The sequence below is a fragment of the Abramis brama genome, assembly GCF_963993115.1.
Source record: "Abramis brama genome assembly, chromosome: 10".
Taxonomy (NCBI): Eukaryota; Metazoa; Chordata; class Actinopteri; order Cypriniformes; family Leuciscidae; genus Abramis; species Abramis brama.
The window spans coordinates 29,000,854-29,020,524 of NC_139972.1; the positions used below are offsets into that span (position 1 = coordinate 29,000,854).

At 37.3% G+C, this 19,671-nt stretch overlaps 1 protein-coding gene across 7 annotated transcripts in view; it reads right to left on the reverse strand.

Annotated features, from left to right (window-relative positions):
- Positions 1-12,409, reverse strand: part of LOC311090310 (uncharacterized protein) — a 31,489-nt gene extending 19,080 nt beyond the window's left edge. For 2 of the 7 annotated variants that reach the window (XM_084125560.1, XM_084125559.1), the window contains exons 1-3: positions 12,290-12,409; positions 12,028-12,094; positions 11,343-11,520 (exon numbers count right to left, since the gene is read on the reverse strand). In XM_084125560.1, coding sequence (XP_083981686.1) covers positions 11,343-11,520; positions 12,028-12,073 — 224 coding nt within the window. In that variant the 5' untranslated portion in view covers positions 12,074-12,094; positions 12,290-12,409. Of the gene's footprint in view, positions 1-11,342; positions 11,581-12,027; positions 12,095-12,289 lie in introns of all 7 variants that reach the window. The other 5 variants (XM_084125561.1, XM_084125558.1, XM_084125557.1 and 2 more) reach the window with 3 other exon arrangements.
- Between the last annotated feature and the right edge of the window lie 7,262 nt (positions 12,410-19,671).

The window sequence follows — 19,671 nt, forward strand, 5'->3', positions numbered from 1 at the left end:
CAATCCAGGTTTTTAATGTCTGAAAAACCCCTCTCAGTCTAGAACAATATAAAAACAGATGATCAGTTGATTCTTCTAAATCACAGAAAGGACATTTCTTTTCTACAGTGGGATCAATATGTGCCACGTGTCTGTTTGTAGCTACTGCCCAATGTATAATTCTCCATTGTAGGTCTGCAGTTCGTTTTTCAATGGGAGATTTATACAATGACCTCCAGTATCTTCTAGGAGAAGAGTTTGGCCCCAGCACTTCTGTCCACTTTGTTTCTCTGCAGTTCTTTAGAACTGACTGATGAGCGACTTTAACGCAATTCAGATACAAACTTTTCTTCGAAGCCTCTTTAAAACCATGTATCTCTGGAGTCTTAAAACTGAGGATTGATTCCTCTTGTGGTTCTTCTTCCACACGAGCTGCAACAGGAAGATCAGGAAAATTCTCCTCTTCCTCCTCTTCATTCAAAATCCCTTCTCCTGGGTTCCGATGATAGGCATAAGGAAGAGATGAAAAAAAAAAAAAAAAAAAAAAAAAAAAATCGCATCCATTACATGTTTCATAAATCTGACGGACTTGATTCCTGTCAGATCACTCATTTCCTCTGCACTTTTCCACCTGTCATGATGCTTTAAATCCTTTATCCTAGTGCATCCAGCTCTTGCCATTGTTTTCTGAAGGCTTTTTGAATTACGCCTGGTTCACACCGGACGCCGAAGCGACGCGGAACGGAAAATCACGCGCGGTCCGGCGCCTGCCTGTTCACACCAGACGCGTATTCTCCGCGGCGGTCGACAAGCGCTTCTGCTCAGTTGTTTATTCAGAGCTATTTTTTTACATCATGGGTAAGTAAATAACCTCATAAAATGAATACACCATGTTTCTGTAACCAAGAAGTTTGTACACTTCTTTTATTAATCCGTTGTCGAGACACACACGCAGCCAGAGAGAGAATATGGTAGTAGTGTAGATATACCGTTGAAATATACATCCTCTCTTCAAATTTATTAAATCTATTTTGTTGTGTTTTTTCTTTGTTTGTTTTCATCTTTCTAGTCTGTTTAGATACACAAATATGATCGCATTTGTCACTCGCGGTATTTTAATTTGAAAATTGCTTATATTTTGACAATTGACCAGATGTCTCGTGTTTCTTGGTGTGACTTCCTGCCGGAATGGACGCGGATCACTCGCGGTCGCGCAAAAAATAGACCAGACGCCGAAACTGGCGCTTCACGGCGCGGGCCGGGCGCTATGGCAAGCCAAAGTATTCATAAACGCCTGGTCAGGCGTCTGATTGCACACTGACACGTCAAAAGCGTGCGTTTTGACAGACAAACGCGCGTCCCTGACGCGCGATTTGCCATAAAAGCGCGCGTTCTTAACGTGCGCTTTGTGGTCACTGAAAACGCGCGTCAGAAACGAGCGGTTTTTGCATCAAAACGCGCGTCCTCGACGTGTGATCTGCTATTTAAAACGCACGTTTGCAACGTGCGCTTTGGGGTCACCGAAAACGCGCGTTTTTGACGCGCGTTTATAATAACAAAAATGGGCGTTGAAAACGTGTGTTTTGACTAGGACAAAACGCACGCTTTTGACGTGTAAACAGTTAACCCAAACAGGCAGTACAAACGTGTGTGAAGTTTCCAACCAGGCGAAAAGGACGCGTGAAATACGAGTTAAAATCAGTTTGAACGGGTCAGTGTCATTGGCTGCTGAAGGCTTGGGTCTAACCATTTCTGTGGGCTTAGGGGGGTTTAGCTACTGTTCATAGACTAGACTACCACCATTTAACATGCCATAGATCAGGTTATTCAGCCTATTTTGTATATCTATTTTGTCCTTTTTTGTAGAACTTATAGAAATAATATATTTAAATTGCAGTTTTATCAAAATTTAGATAAAAATAAAATTGCCTTGTTTTTCTTCGCTCATGCCTTTTTGTAAATAAACACATTAGTGGTCATTCTAGCTCTAACATGAAATCATTAACATTTGTGTGGGAAAATGAGTTACGGTGGAGGTAAGCAATCAATGCAGGTTAATCAATATCTGTCTTTAGAGAACAACATGGACTTTTGTTGTGCTTACATTTGAAGGTATCACAAGCAGGTGGCGCTTATTGAAACCTTTTTGTTCAAATATTGTGCGCTCAACACAGACAAACAGTAATTAAGTACACAGGTGATATTATCCATTTAATTTTTTTAAGACTTAGTGTTTAAATAGGGTATTTTATACTTTATAGAAGTATTTAAGATTTACAGGATTAGAATGAGAGCTTGTGCTCAGGGCAGGACATATATAAGAACTTAATTAATTTGTCCCTTTATTTTTTCCATTTTCTTTTTCTTGTGTAGGCCAAAGAAAATATCTAGATTGCAATTTTATGAAAACATTTTTTTTTTACCAAGATAAGATTGCCTTCTTTTGCACATTAATACCATTCTAGCTGTATATCTATACCTCAAGTTTTCAAACTTTAAAAGTTAACATTTGATTGGGGAAAAGTGTACAGATGTGGTTCTTGATCGATGCAGTTGTAATGAAAATTTGTTAAGCAACATAACCTTTATATATATATATATATATATATATAATGACTATAAAATGTATCACTATTGCGAGCAGGGTGCCATCAAGATCCTTTACAGGGACCAAATTACAGAAACATCCAATAGTTCACTCAAAATTCAAAACATTCTGTCTACATTTATTCACCCTCATGTTATTTCAAACATGCACAAGTCATCCTAATTTTTAAGATTTAACATATGCTTTTTATTTCTTTTCTTAAATGTGAGCAATGGTAACAGAACTAATTTACATCCTGGGATCAATCAATTATATTTTTTATCTATTTTCTACAAATGTGATGCATCTTACCAGGTTTCAAATATAAATAAATACTGTCTATGTTATAAGGCTTATGTTATGAAGTCTTCACTTCATTTAGCACCAAATAAAACCAGTCAACCCATTAACATGGATAATCCATCTCTACATCTCTAGATAGATAGATAGGTTCCCTAGGAGGAGTCTTTCATATTCCACTGTATGTGTTTTCCAAACAACCCTAAATAGCCGACTTCCTGTTGGGCGGAGCTAATAAGTAAGTTGTTCGGCCCGATGAGATCTGTATGTGTACCGAGTTTCATATGATTACATGCAAGCATGTTTGATTTATGGACCAAGTTTTCGGACCCCGTTCCAGGGGGGCGCTGTCGAGCCCCCCTGCCACGCCCGGGTACCAGCTTCAGCCCCGGCCCTGATGGCCGTGGGTTCTGACCTGTGTGCAAAGTTTCAAGAGTTTTCGAGCATGTTAAGGGCCCCAAAAGTGCCTGAATAGTCGTAAGAAAAATAGTAATAATAATAATAATAATAAATAATCCTAAGGAAAACAATAGGGCCTTCGCCCTTTCAGGGCTTGGGCCCTAAAAATAATCAATCCGAAAACAATAGGGCCTTCGCCCTTTCAGGGCTTGGGCCCTAAAAACATGGCACATAAAGTTAAACTAATGATTTTTGGGTGTGTGTATTGTAAGTTGTATACCATTTCAATTTGTTGGGTTCGTCTGCAGCATGCTGCAAAGCACACAGTACTCCTCTGCATTACCTATACATTTGTTAACATTAAAAAGTTAAATGTGAATTCTTTGGGCAATCATAGTGTAGCCTACTAAATGTCAACATACACGACATGAAAAATACTATCTCAGAACGGTTCTGAAATTACATCATTATTGCATTACTTTTTGCAACCTTCAAGTTATTTTAATGTATATCTGGTTGTATTTCTGTATATTTGAATATTCTTACTTGAATAAATACATTTTTAGACTGAAGATAGCATCTAAAGAGGTGTAATATGACATACTGTACATTAAAATACTGTACATACATTACCATTACAGAATTAAAATTAAATAAAATAAAAAATGGAGCACCCCAAACAAGTAATTATCAAAAGAAATGACAGCAGTAGATAAATACCAATAGATTCTTCATTTGTGATGTGGAGGCAAACTATAACTCGGGCTTTGATTCTTTCCGTACATTTTTATATGTGTTTTAGAGATTGAATTCAAATCAAATATTAAGATTACTGCCATAACTATTTCTGAATAGGATGTCTACTTCATACATATTTGGAATAGTATGGAAATATAAGGTTCAGGGGCCTCATTTATAAAACTTTGCGTAGGATTTGTGTCAGAAGTGGCGTACGGATGAAACATAGGACGTGCGTACGCACAGAAATATTCGGATTTATAAAACCGTGCGCACGCACATCCTACGCAGTTTTCCCTTAATAACTCACAATCAATTCTAAATGTAGCGCAGCTTTTGCAGCTTCATGTCACGCCCATAGTTGCCCATAAATAGTCCGTGAAACGCCCACAAGTTAATATTCATTGATTGCGAAATCATGGCAAACACAGAGAGGAAATAAAAAAAACGTAACTTCACTCAATGTGAAGTAGAAGTTATCGTTGGCGAGGTGGAAAAGAGGAGAAAAATGTTGTTTGGAGGGCACAGTGTGGGCATTACTAATGCCAAAAAGGCACTTGAGTGGCAAAAGGTTGCAGACGCCGTAAATGCTGTAGCCTCACAACCTCGGACCGTGGCCGAAATAAAAAAGAAATGGTCGGACATAAAAGCGTCTAGCGCTCCACCGCAGTTGAGTTGAGAGTTGAGACATACGTCATACGTTATTTTATCAAAAATAAAACAAACTAAAGGCATATGCATGAATACCATGATTCCGTAGCTGATGAAGAAATGTTTTACTATGAAAACAACTTTCCCCAGTGGACAATTAATACATCTATCTATTTATCTATCTATATATTTCCCTAATTATCTATCTATCTCTATCTAATTGCATCTATCTGCTCCGCCAGACGGACACATTGACGAGAATATCCGTTTTGTACATTATTTCGTTGTTTACTATATTATTTATGAGGATGAATTGCACAACATGCCAATATTATTGCAGAACATATTTCACTTTTCTTTTTGCAAATATGTGTTAATTAGCATTTCTGTTGTAATTTTCGTTTGATTTTGTTTGTTTTACACTGCAGATCGATCAAACGGGTGTTCGTGTAGGCTGTTAATTGTAAGACTTGCTTTGTAAAGTCTTCATGTTATTTATGAGAGGCAGTATTGTCATTTTTTTACACAACGGTCTAAAGTTTCTCACACTTTCACACACTTTCACGTGTTTCTTCCATCTGCCGACGGTGTCGCCATTTCTCATTTCACCTGTTTTTGTGCGTACGCCTGGGTTAGAGTTTGCGTGAAGGACCGCACATTTTCCCGTCAAGTTTGCTTTTTATAAATACCAATTATTGCGTAGAGAGCGGCGTACGCCTTCTTTTGTGCGTACACAACGTTTATAAATGAGGCCCCTGATCACTAAAAACCATACATGGAAGTCGAAGATCTTATCGGTGGAGTCTGGATGTCATCTAGTGGAAAATTTTGGTACTGCGCACAATACAATCTTTCCTAAAGCTCATTTATTGAGACATCAACCTAAAATCTGGCCCAGAACTTGTCCAGATATTTAACATTGATTTTCTTGAAGTTTTAGGGTTGAAAATGTTTTGTAAAAAAATAAAAATAATAATTATATATATATATATATATATATATATATATATATATATATATATATATATATATATATATATATATATAACAACATTATGTATTGTATACATTTAAAATGTTCATAAACTTAAACTACTTTAACAACTTTGTTTTACTTTACTAATCTGAGAAGTGTACCCTTTTAGTACCCTGTTAGTTCGCAGTGCATTAAGTAATGTTAACAACAACTTTTGATTTTAATAAATATTAGTAAAGGTTGAAATGAAATTTGAAATTAACATGTAGAAGTGCAGTTCATTATTAATTCATGTGAACTAATGTACTTAAATAATGTATGAAACCTTTTTGTAAAATGTTACCAAAATTACAATTGGAAAATAAAAAAACTGTGTTTTTTCTCTCTTTCTTTTTTTAACTTAAATGATAACTATTGGATTATAATAACTCACCAATTATAATCCCCTCCTCTGTAAAATTTGCCATTGATAATTCCATGCTGTTTTGCTTGGGTTTAATGATAATACAAGAGACCTAAACCACATAGGGACAAAGGCATGAGCGAAGAAAAACAAGGCAATTTTATTTTTATCTAAATTTTGATAAAACTGCAATTTAAATATATTATTTCTATAAGTTCTACAAAAAAGGACAAAATAGATAGGCTGAATAACCTGATCTGTGGCATGTTAAATGGTGGTAGTCTAGTAGTCTATGAACAGTAGCTAAACCCCCCTAAGCCCACAGAAATGGTTAGACCCAAGCCTTCAGCAGCCAATGACATTGACCCGTTCAAACTGATTTTAACTCGTATTTCACGCGTCCTTTTCGCCTGGTTGGAAACTTCACACACGTTTGTACTGCCTGTTTGGGTTAACTGTTTACACGTCAAAAGCGTGCGTTTTGTCCTAGTCAAAACACACGTTTTCAACGCCCATTTTTGTTATTATAAACGCGCGTCAAAAACGCGCGTTTTCGGTGACCCCAAAGCGCACGTTGCAAACGTGCGTTTTAAATAGCAGATCACACGTCTAGGACGCGCGTTTTGATGCAAAAACCGCGCGTTTCTGACGCGCGTTTTCAGTGACCACAAAGCGCACGTTAAGAACGCGCGCTTTTATGGCAAATCGCGCGTCAGGGACGCGCGTTTGTCTGTCAAAACGCACGCTTTTGACGTGTCAGTGTGCAATCAGACGCCTGACCAGGCGTTTATGAATACTTTGGCTTGCCATAGGGCGCGGCGCTCCGCGTCTGGTGATGTCCATGTTTTCAGCATCGTTTTATAAAAAGCAGAAGTGTCTTTTAAGTCCACTACTGTCAGATTCATTAAAAACAACTGTAGATCATATTTAAAAACATCAACTTTGTGTAACAGGGCTTTAGCAGTATCAGTCCAGCACCTCTTTGAATACAGCAACTTCTGTGCCGCTTGCAGCCTGAAGGTTTTGATTCTGCTTTTAATGTCTATTAACCCTTGTCCACCTTCATTCACTGGCAGGAAAAGTACGGCAGCTTTAGTCCAATGTTGTCCAGTCCAGAAGAAATCCACCAATCTTTTCTGCAATTCCTGAATGATGTCATCTGGCGGGTCCAAGACGTTCATTTTGTGCCACAGTGCCGAAGCTGCTAGATTGTTGGTCACCAAAACTCTTCCCCTATAGGATAGCTGTGGTAGCACCCACGACCACTTAGACAACCGGCTACACATCTTCGCCACCATTCCTTCCCAATTTTTTGTCTTAAATGTTTCAGTCCCTAAATAAACCCCTAAACATTTAAAGCCATCTTTACTCCATTTAACACCACCTGGGAGCACTGGTGGATTTTTACTTTGTCCACAAAATAAACCTTCACACTTTTCCCAGTTCACTCTGGCTGTTGACGCATTTTCATAAATGTTCAGTGTTTCCATTAAAACAGACACATCTCGTTCATTCTTAATAAAAATTGTAACATCGTCAGCATATGCAACAAGCTTAATAGGTTTCTCAACTGTAATCCCTTGGAGTGTTTTCCTTAACTTGCAAAGAAGGGGTTCAATGGCCAATGAATACAACATCCCTGAAAGCGGGCATCCTTGTCTGATTCCTCTCAGCACTGCAACAGGCCGACTGAGCCCACCACCCACTTTCAACATAACAGAAGCATCCTTATACAGCATTTGAATCCATGAAATTAAACTCTGACCAACACCAAAAGCTTCAAGCGTTTTAAACAAGTAAAAATGGCTAACTCGGTCAAACGCTTTCTCCTGGTCAATTGCGAGAATGCCAACATTTTCACTGTTAAAATTTGTAATGTCTATTATGTCTCTTACAAGAAACAGATTGTCCATTATTGTTCGATTAGGAATACAATATGTTTGATATTCGTTGACCATATATTCTAAAAAAGGTTTCAATCTATTAGCAAGACACTTTGCCAAAATTTTGTAATCTGTACATAACACAGCCACAGGTCTCCAATTTTTTAACATACCAAGATCACCTTTTTTGGGTAATAGAGATAAAACTGCTCGTTTACAACTAGTAGGCAATTCATGTTTTTGATAACAATAATTAAAAACTTCATAAAAATCGTCTTTCAGTTGGTTCCAGAAATGTTTATAGAACTCAGACGGCAGTCCATCGATACCAGGTGTTTTTCCAGTTGAGAGTTTCTGAACAGCTTCAGACAGTTCTTTTAACTGAAGGCCAGAGTCAAGCTGTTTACTCTGTTCATCGGGAAGAGTCAATAAGTCTTTTTGTAATTCCTCAATGCATCCCTTATCACATTGTCCTTCTGCAAATAAGTCTTTGTAAAAGTCCAAAGCAATTTTTCTCATTTCATTTGGATCTGAAATCACATTCCCATTTAAATCTTTCAAATGCAACATCATTTTTTTTTCTCTTTCTTTCTTCTCAAGATTAAAAAAGGAACTAGGTGCATCCATTTCTCTCACAAATGCAAAGCGAGCTCTAATTAAAGCCCCCTTTGCTTTCTCGTGAAATAAAGAAGCTAAAACTCTTTTCTTTTCTTCCAGCTTTCCAACTGTCTCAACATCACCAACAATTAATTCACTTTCAATCTGTTTTATCTCTTTTTCTAATTCAGAAACAGTTTTTTTGATCCTACCATTTGTGCTATATATATAATTTTGACAAAATATTCTAATTTGTGCTTTTCCTATATCCCACCACTGAACAATATCCTCATAATTACTTTTCTGTTTTTTCCACTCCATCCAAAACACATTAAACTTTTCACAAAAAAGCACATCTTGTAGCAATTTCACATTAAAATGCCAGTAATACAGTAGCTATGACTTTGTGACTTTCTTACATTTATATCAATTAAACATAAATGGTGATCAGAAAACCCATTAGGACAAATTGTAGATTTTAAAATTCTATTACTTTTACTTGTATTAACATAGAATCGATCTAATCTGGCAGTACTAATATGATCATGAGAAACCTTTACCCACGTATACTGCTTAACTGTAGGGTGTTGCTGTCTCCATACATCAACTAAATTAGAATTACTAATAACATCCTGTAAACATTTGGCAGAAGAGGGGTGAGGTTCTTCCCCATTTCTGTCTAAAGTAAAGTTTTCTGTACAGTTCCAATCACCCCCTAAGATCAACCATGCATTTTCATCACAACTTTGTTTTAAAAAATTAAATAATTTTTTAAAACCGTGTATCCTCTCCGCTCCATTATTTGATGCATAAATGTTAATAAAAACAAAAACCAACCCATTTATACTTCCTTGAACAGCCAAAATTCTTCCTCTTTCTATTTCATTAACAGACACAGTTATATCAGTCGTCTTTGAAAATAAAATAGCAACTCCTCCACTAACATTCGTACCATGACTCATATATAAATCGCTTCTCCACCCCATTTTCCAATCCACTTCAATTTTCACATCACTATGTGTCTCTTGTACAAATGTTACATCAATATTTTTATTTTGTATATATTCATTTAAACATGCTCTTTTCCTACAATCTCTTCCCCCATTGATATTAATAGATCCTATTCTAAGGCTCTCCATGAAAAAAGAGGTAAGAAAAAGGGAAGAAAGCGAAAACAAGACAAAAAGGGATAGATAGTTCACCAATTGTGCTTCCTTCATGACTCAACTATAAAGAAATTAAAAGAACTTTTTCTTTTCTCAAGTTTGTTACCATTTTTTTCAATCTGAATCTTTCTTCTACTTAGCTCTTCATAACCGACAGCCTTTTGTATTTTAATCACTGAAGCCAAAAACTTTTTCACATCAGGAAAAAAATCTTTTACTTCGACTTTTCTTCCAAATGTTTCATCAAGGAAATCATTTATCTCTTTTACAGTATACAACTCATTCTCGTCATAATTGGAGGGAATATCTGACATTTCAGAAATACAATCATCATCAGCCATCTCTTCATTCACATCACTGCTTTCAGAGAGCTGAGACAAGGGTATATCGAGTCGATTCTCAACAGTGTCTAATTCAACCAAACTTTCAAGAAGAGATTTTTTCGCGTCACTAGTCCCTGCCTCTTCACAACTCCTCTTCTTATTTTCTCCCCCACAATTATTTTTTTTCCCCTTTTTCTTCCCCGATTCCTTTTCAGCCGATTCCTTTTGGCCTATGTTTTCAGTAACGTTAGCGCTACGTTCGTTTTTTTCATGAGTGTTCAATTCACTTTGTTATTTATCGGTTTCATTTGTCTCAGTTTCTTTACTTTTATCCGCATTCTCCGCTTCACCCTCGACCGCCTGTTCACTTCCATTTGTTTTATTAGTATTGTCCTCGGCTTGTGTTTTTTGCGGGCAATCCATTTTTTTATGCCCGACATTACCTGCACTTGAAACATTTCAAATGATTGGTATTCGCATAGATCATATACGATTTGTCTTTATGTTTAACCCGAAACGAGATGTCTAACGTCGGCGATTCTAAAACCATAAAACACTGCCGCCTAAAAGACAGCACGTTTTAAAGTTTCCATTTTACACCCGACTGGAATTAAAGTCATTCCACTTACTATTTTCCCGAACCTCTGCAGTTCATTTTCAATGCATGTATTGGGTATATATGGTGGACAATTCGAAATGTTCACTCTTGACGACTGCGACACCAAAGGTGAAACAATAACAAACGCTCCACTTACCCAAACTCCGCTCACAATGACTTTACTCACAAAACTTTGATCCTTTAGGAACACCACCACGGCCTTGTTCATCCTAGAAGCGGATACAATATTTTCGAATCCAATTTGTTCTCCGATAGCGACTAGCACGTCCTCGACTGTCACACTAGCGTCAGGCACACACCTGACTCCATGGCGGAGCGACCCAGATGGAACTTCCATCTGCCCTCCGCCCGACACGAGATAAAACTTTTACCTGGCGACTATTTTTCCTCAAAATCTAAATTATTCAAATTAAACAAAAAAACAACAACAAAAAAAAAGAAAGAAAAAAGAAACGAGAAAAGTAAAGGAAAAACTACCCCCAGAACGCTCCTCTCACCCGTGAGACGCTCACTTTCCCCCCAAACTCCCAGCATGCACCGAGAGAGAGAGATCAGACACTAATACAAATGTTTTTTTGTTTGCTGTTAATAGTAGTGCTGTCAGATCGATTAATCGCATCTAACATATGATGTTTTATTAACAAAGTTCGGGAGGAACACGTTCAAATTGCCTGTATACACATTGCCTATATATACATAGCCGACTCCACTGATGTTGTACCTCTGGCGTTGACTGGATTGCCCTGTCCAGTTCCGCCTCAGCTTGAGCTTCATGCGGGCGCCCAGGAGATGGTGGTCGGATGCAACATCCACTCCCCTTCTGACCCGTACATCTTCAAGGGACCTTCTGAACTTTTTCCCGATGCATACATGGTCGATCTGGTTTTCCGTCATCAGGTCTGGTGACACCCAGGTAGCCTTATGTATTCGTTTGTGTTGGAAGAAGCTCCCACCTATGACTAGGTTGGTTATCTTTTTTCATATGGCAATTTAGTGACCAATTAAAATATTTTATAATATTTTCTGTTTATTTTAATTGTATATCAGTGACAGCACATCATGTAACATTCGCACAGGTTTCCTATTTATTTATTTATTTATTTATTTATTTTTGCAATGATTGTTTCATCTTAGTTTGAGTCTAAATTAATTTCCTCCCCTAGGCCTAGACACTCATATTGGTACACCTAATAGTTTCTTTCCCATATATGTCTGACTGTAATTCCTATGTCTGAGGAATGACTCATTTTACTTTATTTTTAATACTGCATGGCCTAAGATCTGAGAAAATTAACTGAGAATTAAAGTCATTTATTGTGTAAAATTCACTAAAAAAAGACAAAACATTGATTATTTACAACATAAAAACAGCTGTCATACTTGATAACCATTTTCATTCTACTAACCTCTGAGCCAGAGAAAGAGTGACAATAAACAGCAACAGAAAACCATTTCTGCATCAAAGTTCAGCACCTGGGAATACATTTTGTCATAATTTACAGCTAGTGCTAATAATAATCAGAATTGTTTTGGAATCACATTGTTTTCATTTTTTGAAACATGAACCTGGTTTAATTTTACTGTTTGTGGAGCACAGTGCAACATTTGCCTTATTTAAGACATTTAAATAGTCCATATGTAGGTATAAAATGTAATATTTTCACTTACTTAATGTCGTGTCCTCAAACAGTGCCTAAATTCATCAGAAGACAACGGGTGCGCTAAATATTTGAGAGCTTCCTTGCCAATATATTTGGCTGAGTGTAACGCCTGTCATCCTGTTCACTTCCTATATTAGAGACTTCTGAAAGATGGGCTGTACCCATCAGCATAAAAGTGTCTTAAAGTGTTAACTGTATAAGTTTTTGGACACCACATGTTTTTCATATATATTACAAAATTATGCAAATATTATACTGAAAATAAGTAATATTTGACTACAGCACAACAAAACATTTTTGATCTGCTATTTGAAATTAAATAAAATGAACAGCATAATTCTTGAACTTTTCCAATTATGGCCTAAATTTAGTTTGTTAATAAGCACTTTTGTACCTGTATCCACCTTATTTTTCACGCAAGAGCGGGCGTCGCCGTTTTTCCGCTAATCGTAGTTGTATTGTGAACCCATAGTTTTGCGTCGACTGTGTAATTTTGACTGTCTAGATAACTTTTAATATGGACTACAAAAAGACTGGTGTCCTTTAAATAGCTGGTTCAAACAGAAAAATACCTGCAAGAAATTTGTTTTGACCATAATCCACGCACCAGAGCTGAATGTGGATGTGGGGCACCCTATGATCTGCACGCTGCTAAGCTCATCGGCTTTGGTTAAAAGCATTATTGTAATGTGTGAATACGCTAACAATGCGAGTTTCTTGTTATTTTTATGTTTTAGTCAAATAGTTAACAGTGGCTGCTTCTCAATATCCCTCCTCATCTCCTGGCTCCTCCGTCCTCCATCCTATGACCCGGAAACCGATCGAGCTCAGCCATCTTGAAGGACATCTCAATTCTCGAATTGCTCCACGAGGAGGCGAGGATCGAGGAGTGAGGAGGATTCCTGAGGAGTCATAAGCGAGGATAGACAGGTGTTAAAATTCTCCTCCCCCTTCACATCGGTCACAATAATTTTAATTTATACTTTACCTTTGCAGTTTATATAAACCACACATCTCACATCTTGCTTTATTATTTATTATTAATTTCTTAAATAATCAGACTAAAACAACATAAGGGCAGATCCTTTGAGCGCAGCTGATGACACTGTGAAGGGACGCTCGAGTGATCGAGTATTCCAATGTATAAAAAAGCTTTCATTCGATTCCTGTCCTCATTTTCTTTCCTTGCAGCCTTCCCTCACATCTTACAGGGGCTGGAGCTGAGACGCGAGGAAAGGAAGCAAGGAAAGGAAATGAGGATGCACAAATAAGAAGTGAGAAGCACCCAGTGTTTCTGTTGCATTAACCGTTCAATCGCCATTTTGAGTTATTCGCATGCACATGCTTAATGTGACACAAATGCAGTACATGTGAAATGGTTTATGTTAAATGATGTTATTAAGGTTCTAAATGCAGCAGTAGTTTATGTATTTCTCTTGTGTGTATTTGAGCAACACATTTGTGAGAAACTGCCAAAATTTCTATACCTTTGCTCTTTCCACTTCGTTAATGGCAGACCCACAAAAGATCATCCCTTTAATATTTGTCCACTTCTTTACGATAGAAATTTGACAGCCACTGTGATTTCTTGAACAATAACACGTGAGCATCAAAACATGCAAACTCATACGTACGTCATCGTATTTACTTCAGTGTTTCAAAATAAAGTGGATACAGGTATAATGCTATAAAAGTGAAGTGTCTCAGTCACAGCTGACTGACTGTGCTGACCAGCTGAATTGAATTAGGGCTTAACGGTTTGTCATAGGGTCATATTTGCATGTTTTTATAACATCCAGTGGCAAACGTGACCTAACAAGAGAGAATAGGCAAGCTATGTAAGTTACATTAAATAATGAAGGCATTTCCTCCAGAAAAATTGCCCAAAAACTCAAAATACCAGTGAGTACTGTAAACCATGTTGTCTGGCCTTAACCTTTCTGTCAAATGTATCCCGTATTAACCCGATAGCGTTGAGTTCAGGTGTCTACGGGGGCCATGTAATCATTTTCAGCTTTCCTTCTTGTTCTTTTTTCTTCAAATAGTATAAATGGAGGCAGAAGTATTATGGTATTGGTGTTTTGCGAGCTCTAGATTTGGTGACCTATTAGAGTGACCGGAATTCTTAACAAAGAGGGTTACCTAGTATTCTCCAGAGACATGCCATACCATCTGGCTTGAGACTAATTGGACAGTCCTTCATACTACATGAGAACAATTATCCGAAACATGCGTATAAGCTTTGCCAGAACTATTTGAAGAAAAATGAAGGAAAGATGAAAATGATGACATGGCCCCCACAGTCACCCGACCTTAAACCTATCGAGTTAGTATGGGACGAACTTGACAGAAAGGTTAAGGCCAGACAACCAACCAGTGCTGAGCATCTGTGGACACTTCTTCAACACTTCTGGAGTAAACTTTCAGAACAATATTTAGAACCCTTACTTGATATAATGTCTAGATTTTGTTCGGCAGTTAGAGCTACAAAAGATATAGGTTTTTCATTAGACAAAATATGTATTTTTGTTCTTTATTTATTTTTTCCTGTATATTATTGTTGGTATAAATGCATATCCAGTGATTGTAATCGTATTATGTTGTTTCTTAAAAATAAAACATGAATGTTTCACAGTGTCCAAAAGCTTTTGACTGGTAGTGTATATATAACATCCTATATATAACATTCAACATCCTATCAACCTTAGCTTCACAAATATTGTATAGTAAAAAACAAAAAACCCAGATAGGGGTATAGCTACACAGCCTAATATATATATATATATAAAACTGTTGGTTCAGTGGTTCTTGCTTTGACTGAAAATTTTTAACTCTGTCCACTTATGCTTGTAACGGTGGCGACCTTACACCACTTAGGAATTTAGTTGGAAAATAATTCCTTAAGTAAACGTCCAAAGTCCAATAAACTAAGCAAAACTACTGCATATCAGTGGATGTGGAAATAAGGGGCATTTGGCCTATTAGAACAATGAACAATGAAGAGGCCAGGGGCTCTTAACTCTAGCCTTCAGGTCCACTTTACAGAGTTCACCTCCAGCCCTGATCAGAACTGTCTAGTACTCCAGAAGACCTTTGATTGGCGTGTACTGGTGTGTTTGATAAGGTTTGGAGGAAAGTGGACCTCGAGGGCTGAGAACCTAGCCTGACGTCGTCATACTCAGATTCTAGTCAGAATATGAGTCTGATACTGCTCCATTGCGCTGTGATTATAGGGCGTGTTTCAACCGAACCAGGAAGGAAAATGCCTCTGCACTCAATTGGATATACCTACAACCAATCAGAGCAACAAAGTAAGTGATGTATGTCCTTCATTCAACTTTCCGATCTTCATTCATCTTTCCGATCGACAAATGCCTTGATCGCGGTTCACTATGAATGTATTTTTGGTGCAAATCAACTGTTAAAGGGGTCATATAATGGTACATGCACTTTTACAAGTTGATTGTACTGAAATGTGTGTTGGCAGTGCCTGTACACAACCATCATAAAATGATAAAAATCCGTCCAGTGTTTTTTTTTTTAATCATCTTATATGTTTCCTCCCATCTCAAATCAAGCTGTTCGATTTTGTGACGTCACAAAATCGACGCCCCTCCCACGATGGTTGATTGACAGCAGCGTTTCAACACAGACCCGCCCTCGTGAGCGAGCTGTCAATCATAGCACGCGCCGACGCGCGTTCATTGTTGATAGCTGGAGCACTGAGTAGAATGGCGTCGGTCTAAGAGATTGTGGTGTTCTGTTCTTGGGTGTAATAAGGAACACAGCATCATACTGATGTTCCTAAATCCGAACCGCTGAAGACGCAGTGGCTGAGTTTGTTTTTGAAGGGAATATTCCCCACGATCAACGTCAATGCTTTCATGTTTGTGCGAATCATTTCACCAGACTGCTTTACAAACGAGGGTCAGTAAAAAGCTGGTTATTTGCTAAGAAGCTGCTCCTGAAAAAAGGATCAGTACCAACTATTCGTGTTCCTGCTGCACCTCCAGAAGAACTGAAGTGAGTGTAATGTTTTATTGACCTTTATATTAATCTTTATATTAATCTTTGCAAATCGCTAGCACGCTTCACGATGAATGCGGCTATTTTTACACTCAGGTACATTACGGCATGTTTTCTATGTACGACGTTATCAATATAATTCATAATCCCACGTTTATAATGAACGACGCGTTATGGTTATTATTGTGTTATTGTGTTACAAACGGTGTATGCACAGAACAGAGGGGAGGGGTGAGCAAAGCTCATTATCATTTAAAGACACATGCACTTGAACGACGTGCTGAAAACAGAGCTGTTTTTGACCAGGTAAAATGAGTGTTTTCTTACAATACTAATGAGATTTTTTAATTAAAGTATATTACAAACTTTTAATTTAGACCCTAAAGAATCATATTAGCTTGTACAAAAATGACATTATATGACCCCTTTAAGGACTGTTAAACTGTCAAGTGTTAGCCCACAGATACATTTATGAGGTTTTATTTAATTTATTGCAATCAGCAAATTATAACAATTAGTAAAATACACAGTTTTAAAGCTTCGCAAGGTGCAATTTATACGACGAGTTGAAGTTTGCTGTGCTTTATATAGGCCTACACGAAGTGAATGCCTGCAATCATTCAGTCATTGATGAATGCACAAAACATGCAAATTAATAAAAACATTATAAACTTTAAGAAACGATACACAATTGTAGTTTAAGTTTGTGCTGAAACTATATTTACCTTTTTAATTTTGAAATAATCCATTAAACCTGCTGAGAAAGGAGGAGCGTGAACTAAAATGATCAGATCCGCGCACATGCCCGGGAAACTAATGAATATTCATGTAAGCTCCGCCCACTGCCTCTACAGATGCACAACTCACTTTTGCTCCACATTTCACATAGATCAATGGTGCAAAAGGGAGAGTTTGCAAAACTTGTCACTTGAAAGCAAAAAACAGTATTTGAGATTTGTTGCAGCAGATTCAAGCAGTTGTAGTTATATACTTGTGTTTGTGCTAGAAAAACAAGACATTTGTGAGAAAATATTCTACAAGTGTGCAACTCTCATTGGATGAATTCACATACTGATTTGCGGATGAGCAAAACTTCTCCGTGACTTCAGATTTTTTGATGCAGGTGTGTAAATGCATTTTGCACCGTATTCATTGCAGCAACTGTAGCAAAAATGTGAGCACGAGTTTCTTAATTAGTGATTTGTAGAATAGAATTTGCACCTGCAATGAAAAATTTGAGAAGGTGTTACTGTTGTGTTGTGTTTGTGGAAGAGGAAAAAAAAGTCTACAAGTTTGGAACTCTTAAAGGGACTGTATGTAGCTTTTTAGGTATTTTATTATCTAAAATCAATATTTTTATTAATAAATATGCCCTCAATGATGTACAAATACCTATGCCAATGATCAGACTAATCCTCGTAAACGAAGAATTTATTATCTTTATATACGGGTAGGTCCACGGAGGCTTCCATGTAGTTCCGCCATCTTGAAAAACTATAATAGCAGAGAGGGACAAAAAGTACTAGACCAACGCGTTTCCACAACGCGTTTTCGTTCAGAGCCAGGCGTCACGTGACTGAAGCCAGCAGAAGCGGAGGAGCAGACCAGTGAGAGGCGCTTGTCACTGCACCGGCAAGTTTAAAAGGCTGCACTGTACGGTTATTTACTTTATTATATAGACAGTAGAACATTTATAGTAAAAGTTAAACAGGCTCTTTGATGAATAGCAGCTATTGAGTAAAGTAACATTAGAGAAGGCTCTGATGATGATGATATCTAACAATGCACGTACTTCAAAAAATATAACGAGTAAAGAAGGCTTTATTACTACCTTAGTTAATGTTTTTCACAGTCAGTAATTCATACTGTAACATTCTTTTTTCGTTGTTTCAAGTTTCAGTTTGTTTTAAATAACAAACCTGTTCACCCGAAGAAAAACTTGAAGTGCTATTATAAGACATCCTGTCATAGCTTTTTGGTACATAACGGCTACCGTAGATGCAACGCGCATTTGAAAAAGTGAGGCGCTGGAGAGCATTATTCGTTTGAATGCAAAATACAATTTCACCACTAGATGGGAGAAATTCCTACTTACAGTCCCTTTAAAACATTTCTCTCTGTGACTTCAAATTTACTGATACACGTGTGGCTATTCTCTACGACTACAAATTTCACTGTCACAGGCGTTCGGTTGATTTGCACCAAAAATACCTTAGTTCTCTGTTCCTCTTTTAAAATGAATGCGCTGTCGATATCTCCTATAACAGACGCGATGGCAGAATCTACACATGATGTTTCATAAACAAAGTTCGGGAGGAACACGTTCAAATAATCAATCCAATCAACTTGTCATCAAATAATTACCATGTCCTATCAGCATGAGAGGAAGCATTTATTCACTCTGTCAACTCACCTAACATTCCTTGACAGTTTTCAGCATCCCTCCACTCACTCTTGGCTTGTTCTTCTACAGCCTGGAATACGGGGGAAGTACTTTGGGTTCGGGCCGAATACCGAGCCTGGAGCCTTCTCCTCGGACAGCACGCCAAATATGCATTTATTCTATCTGACTTATTTGTAAGTGTGAAATCTCAATTCTCCAGCGGCAGTCATCTTTGTTGTAAACTAATTCAACCCAAGCGCTCTTTGGTAATGTGTATGACTACGTTACTGTAGATCAGGGGTCGGCAACCTTTTTGTCATAAAGTGCCATTTTTAAGTTTCCGAGTTAATCACTGTGCCGCAACACACACATGGCCTATATATATATCTATATATATAATAGTATTTATAACTCCTAGATGCACCGATTACAATTTTCTAGGCCGATTCCGATTTCCGTTTTTTCATTGAGTTTGACCTGCCGATACCGATTTTAGCCGATTCCGATTTTTTTATTTTCTAACCACTTTACGTCACACAGAAATATATATATATATATATATATATATATATATATATATATATATATATATATATATATATATATATAGGCTATATATTTTTTTTAAATAAAATATCATATCCTTTTAACCAAACTGAATAATAAAAACAAGTTTAAATGGGTCAATTTTATATAAATATTTTTGAGTCTTCATTTTCTTTTATTTCTGACATAACCTAATCCAGTTCTTGTTAAAACACACTAGACATGCACATTCTGTGCATTTTGGGCACTTTTGTTTGAAATCATATTTATTTTGTCCATCAAATGTGTGCTTTCACTTTAATTGAGCGTGAGCAGCGCAGACAAAATAGACTCGGCGGCGAAACCCTCGCTTCACTGCTGCTCACGCGACGCTCCTGTTGGGCGCTCACGCGCTGCTCCTGCTCCCGGTGTGAATGCACTCATTGATTAACATG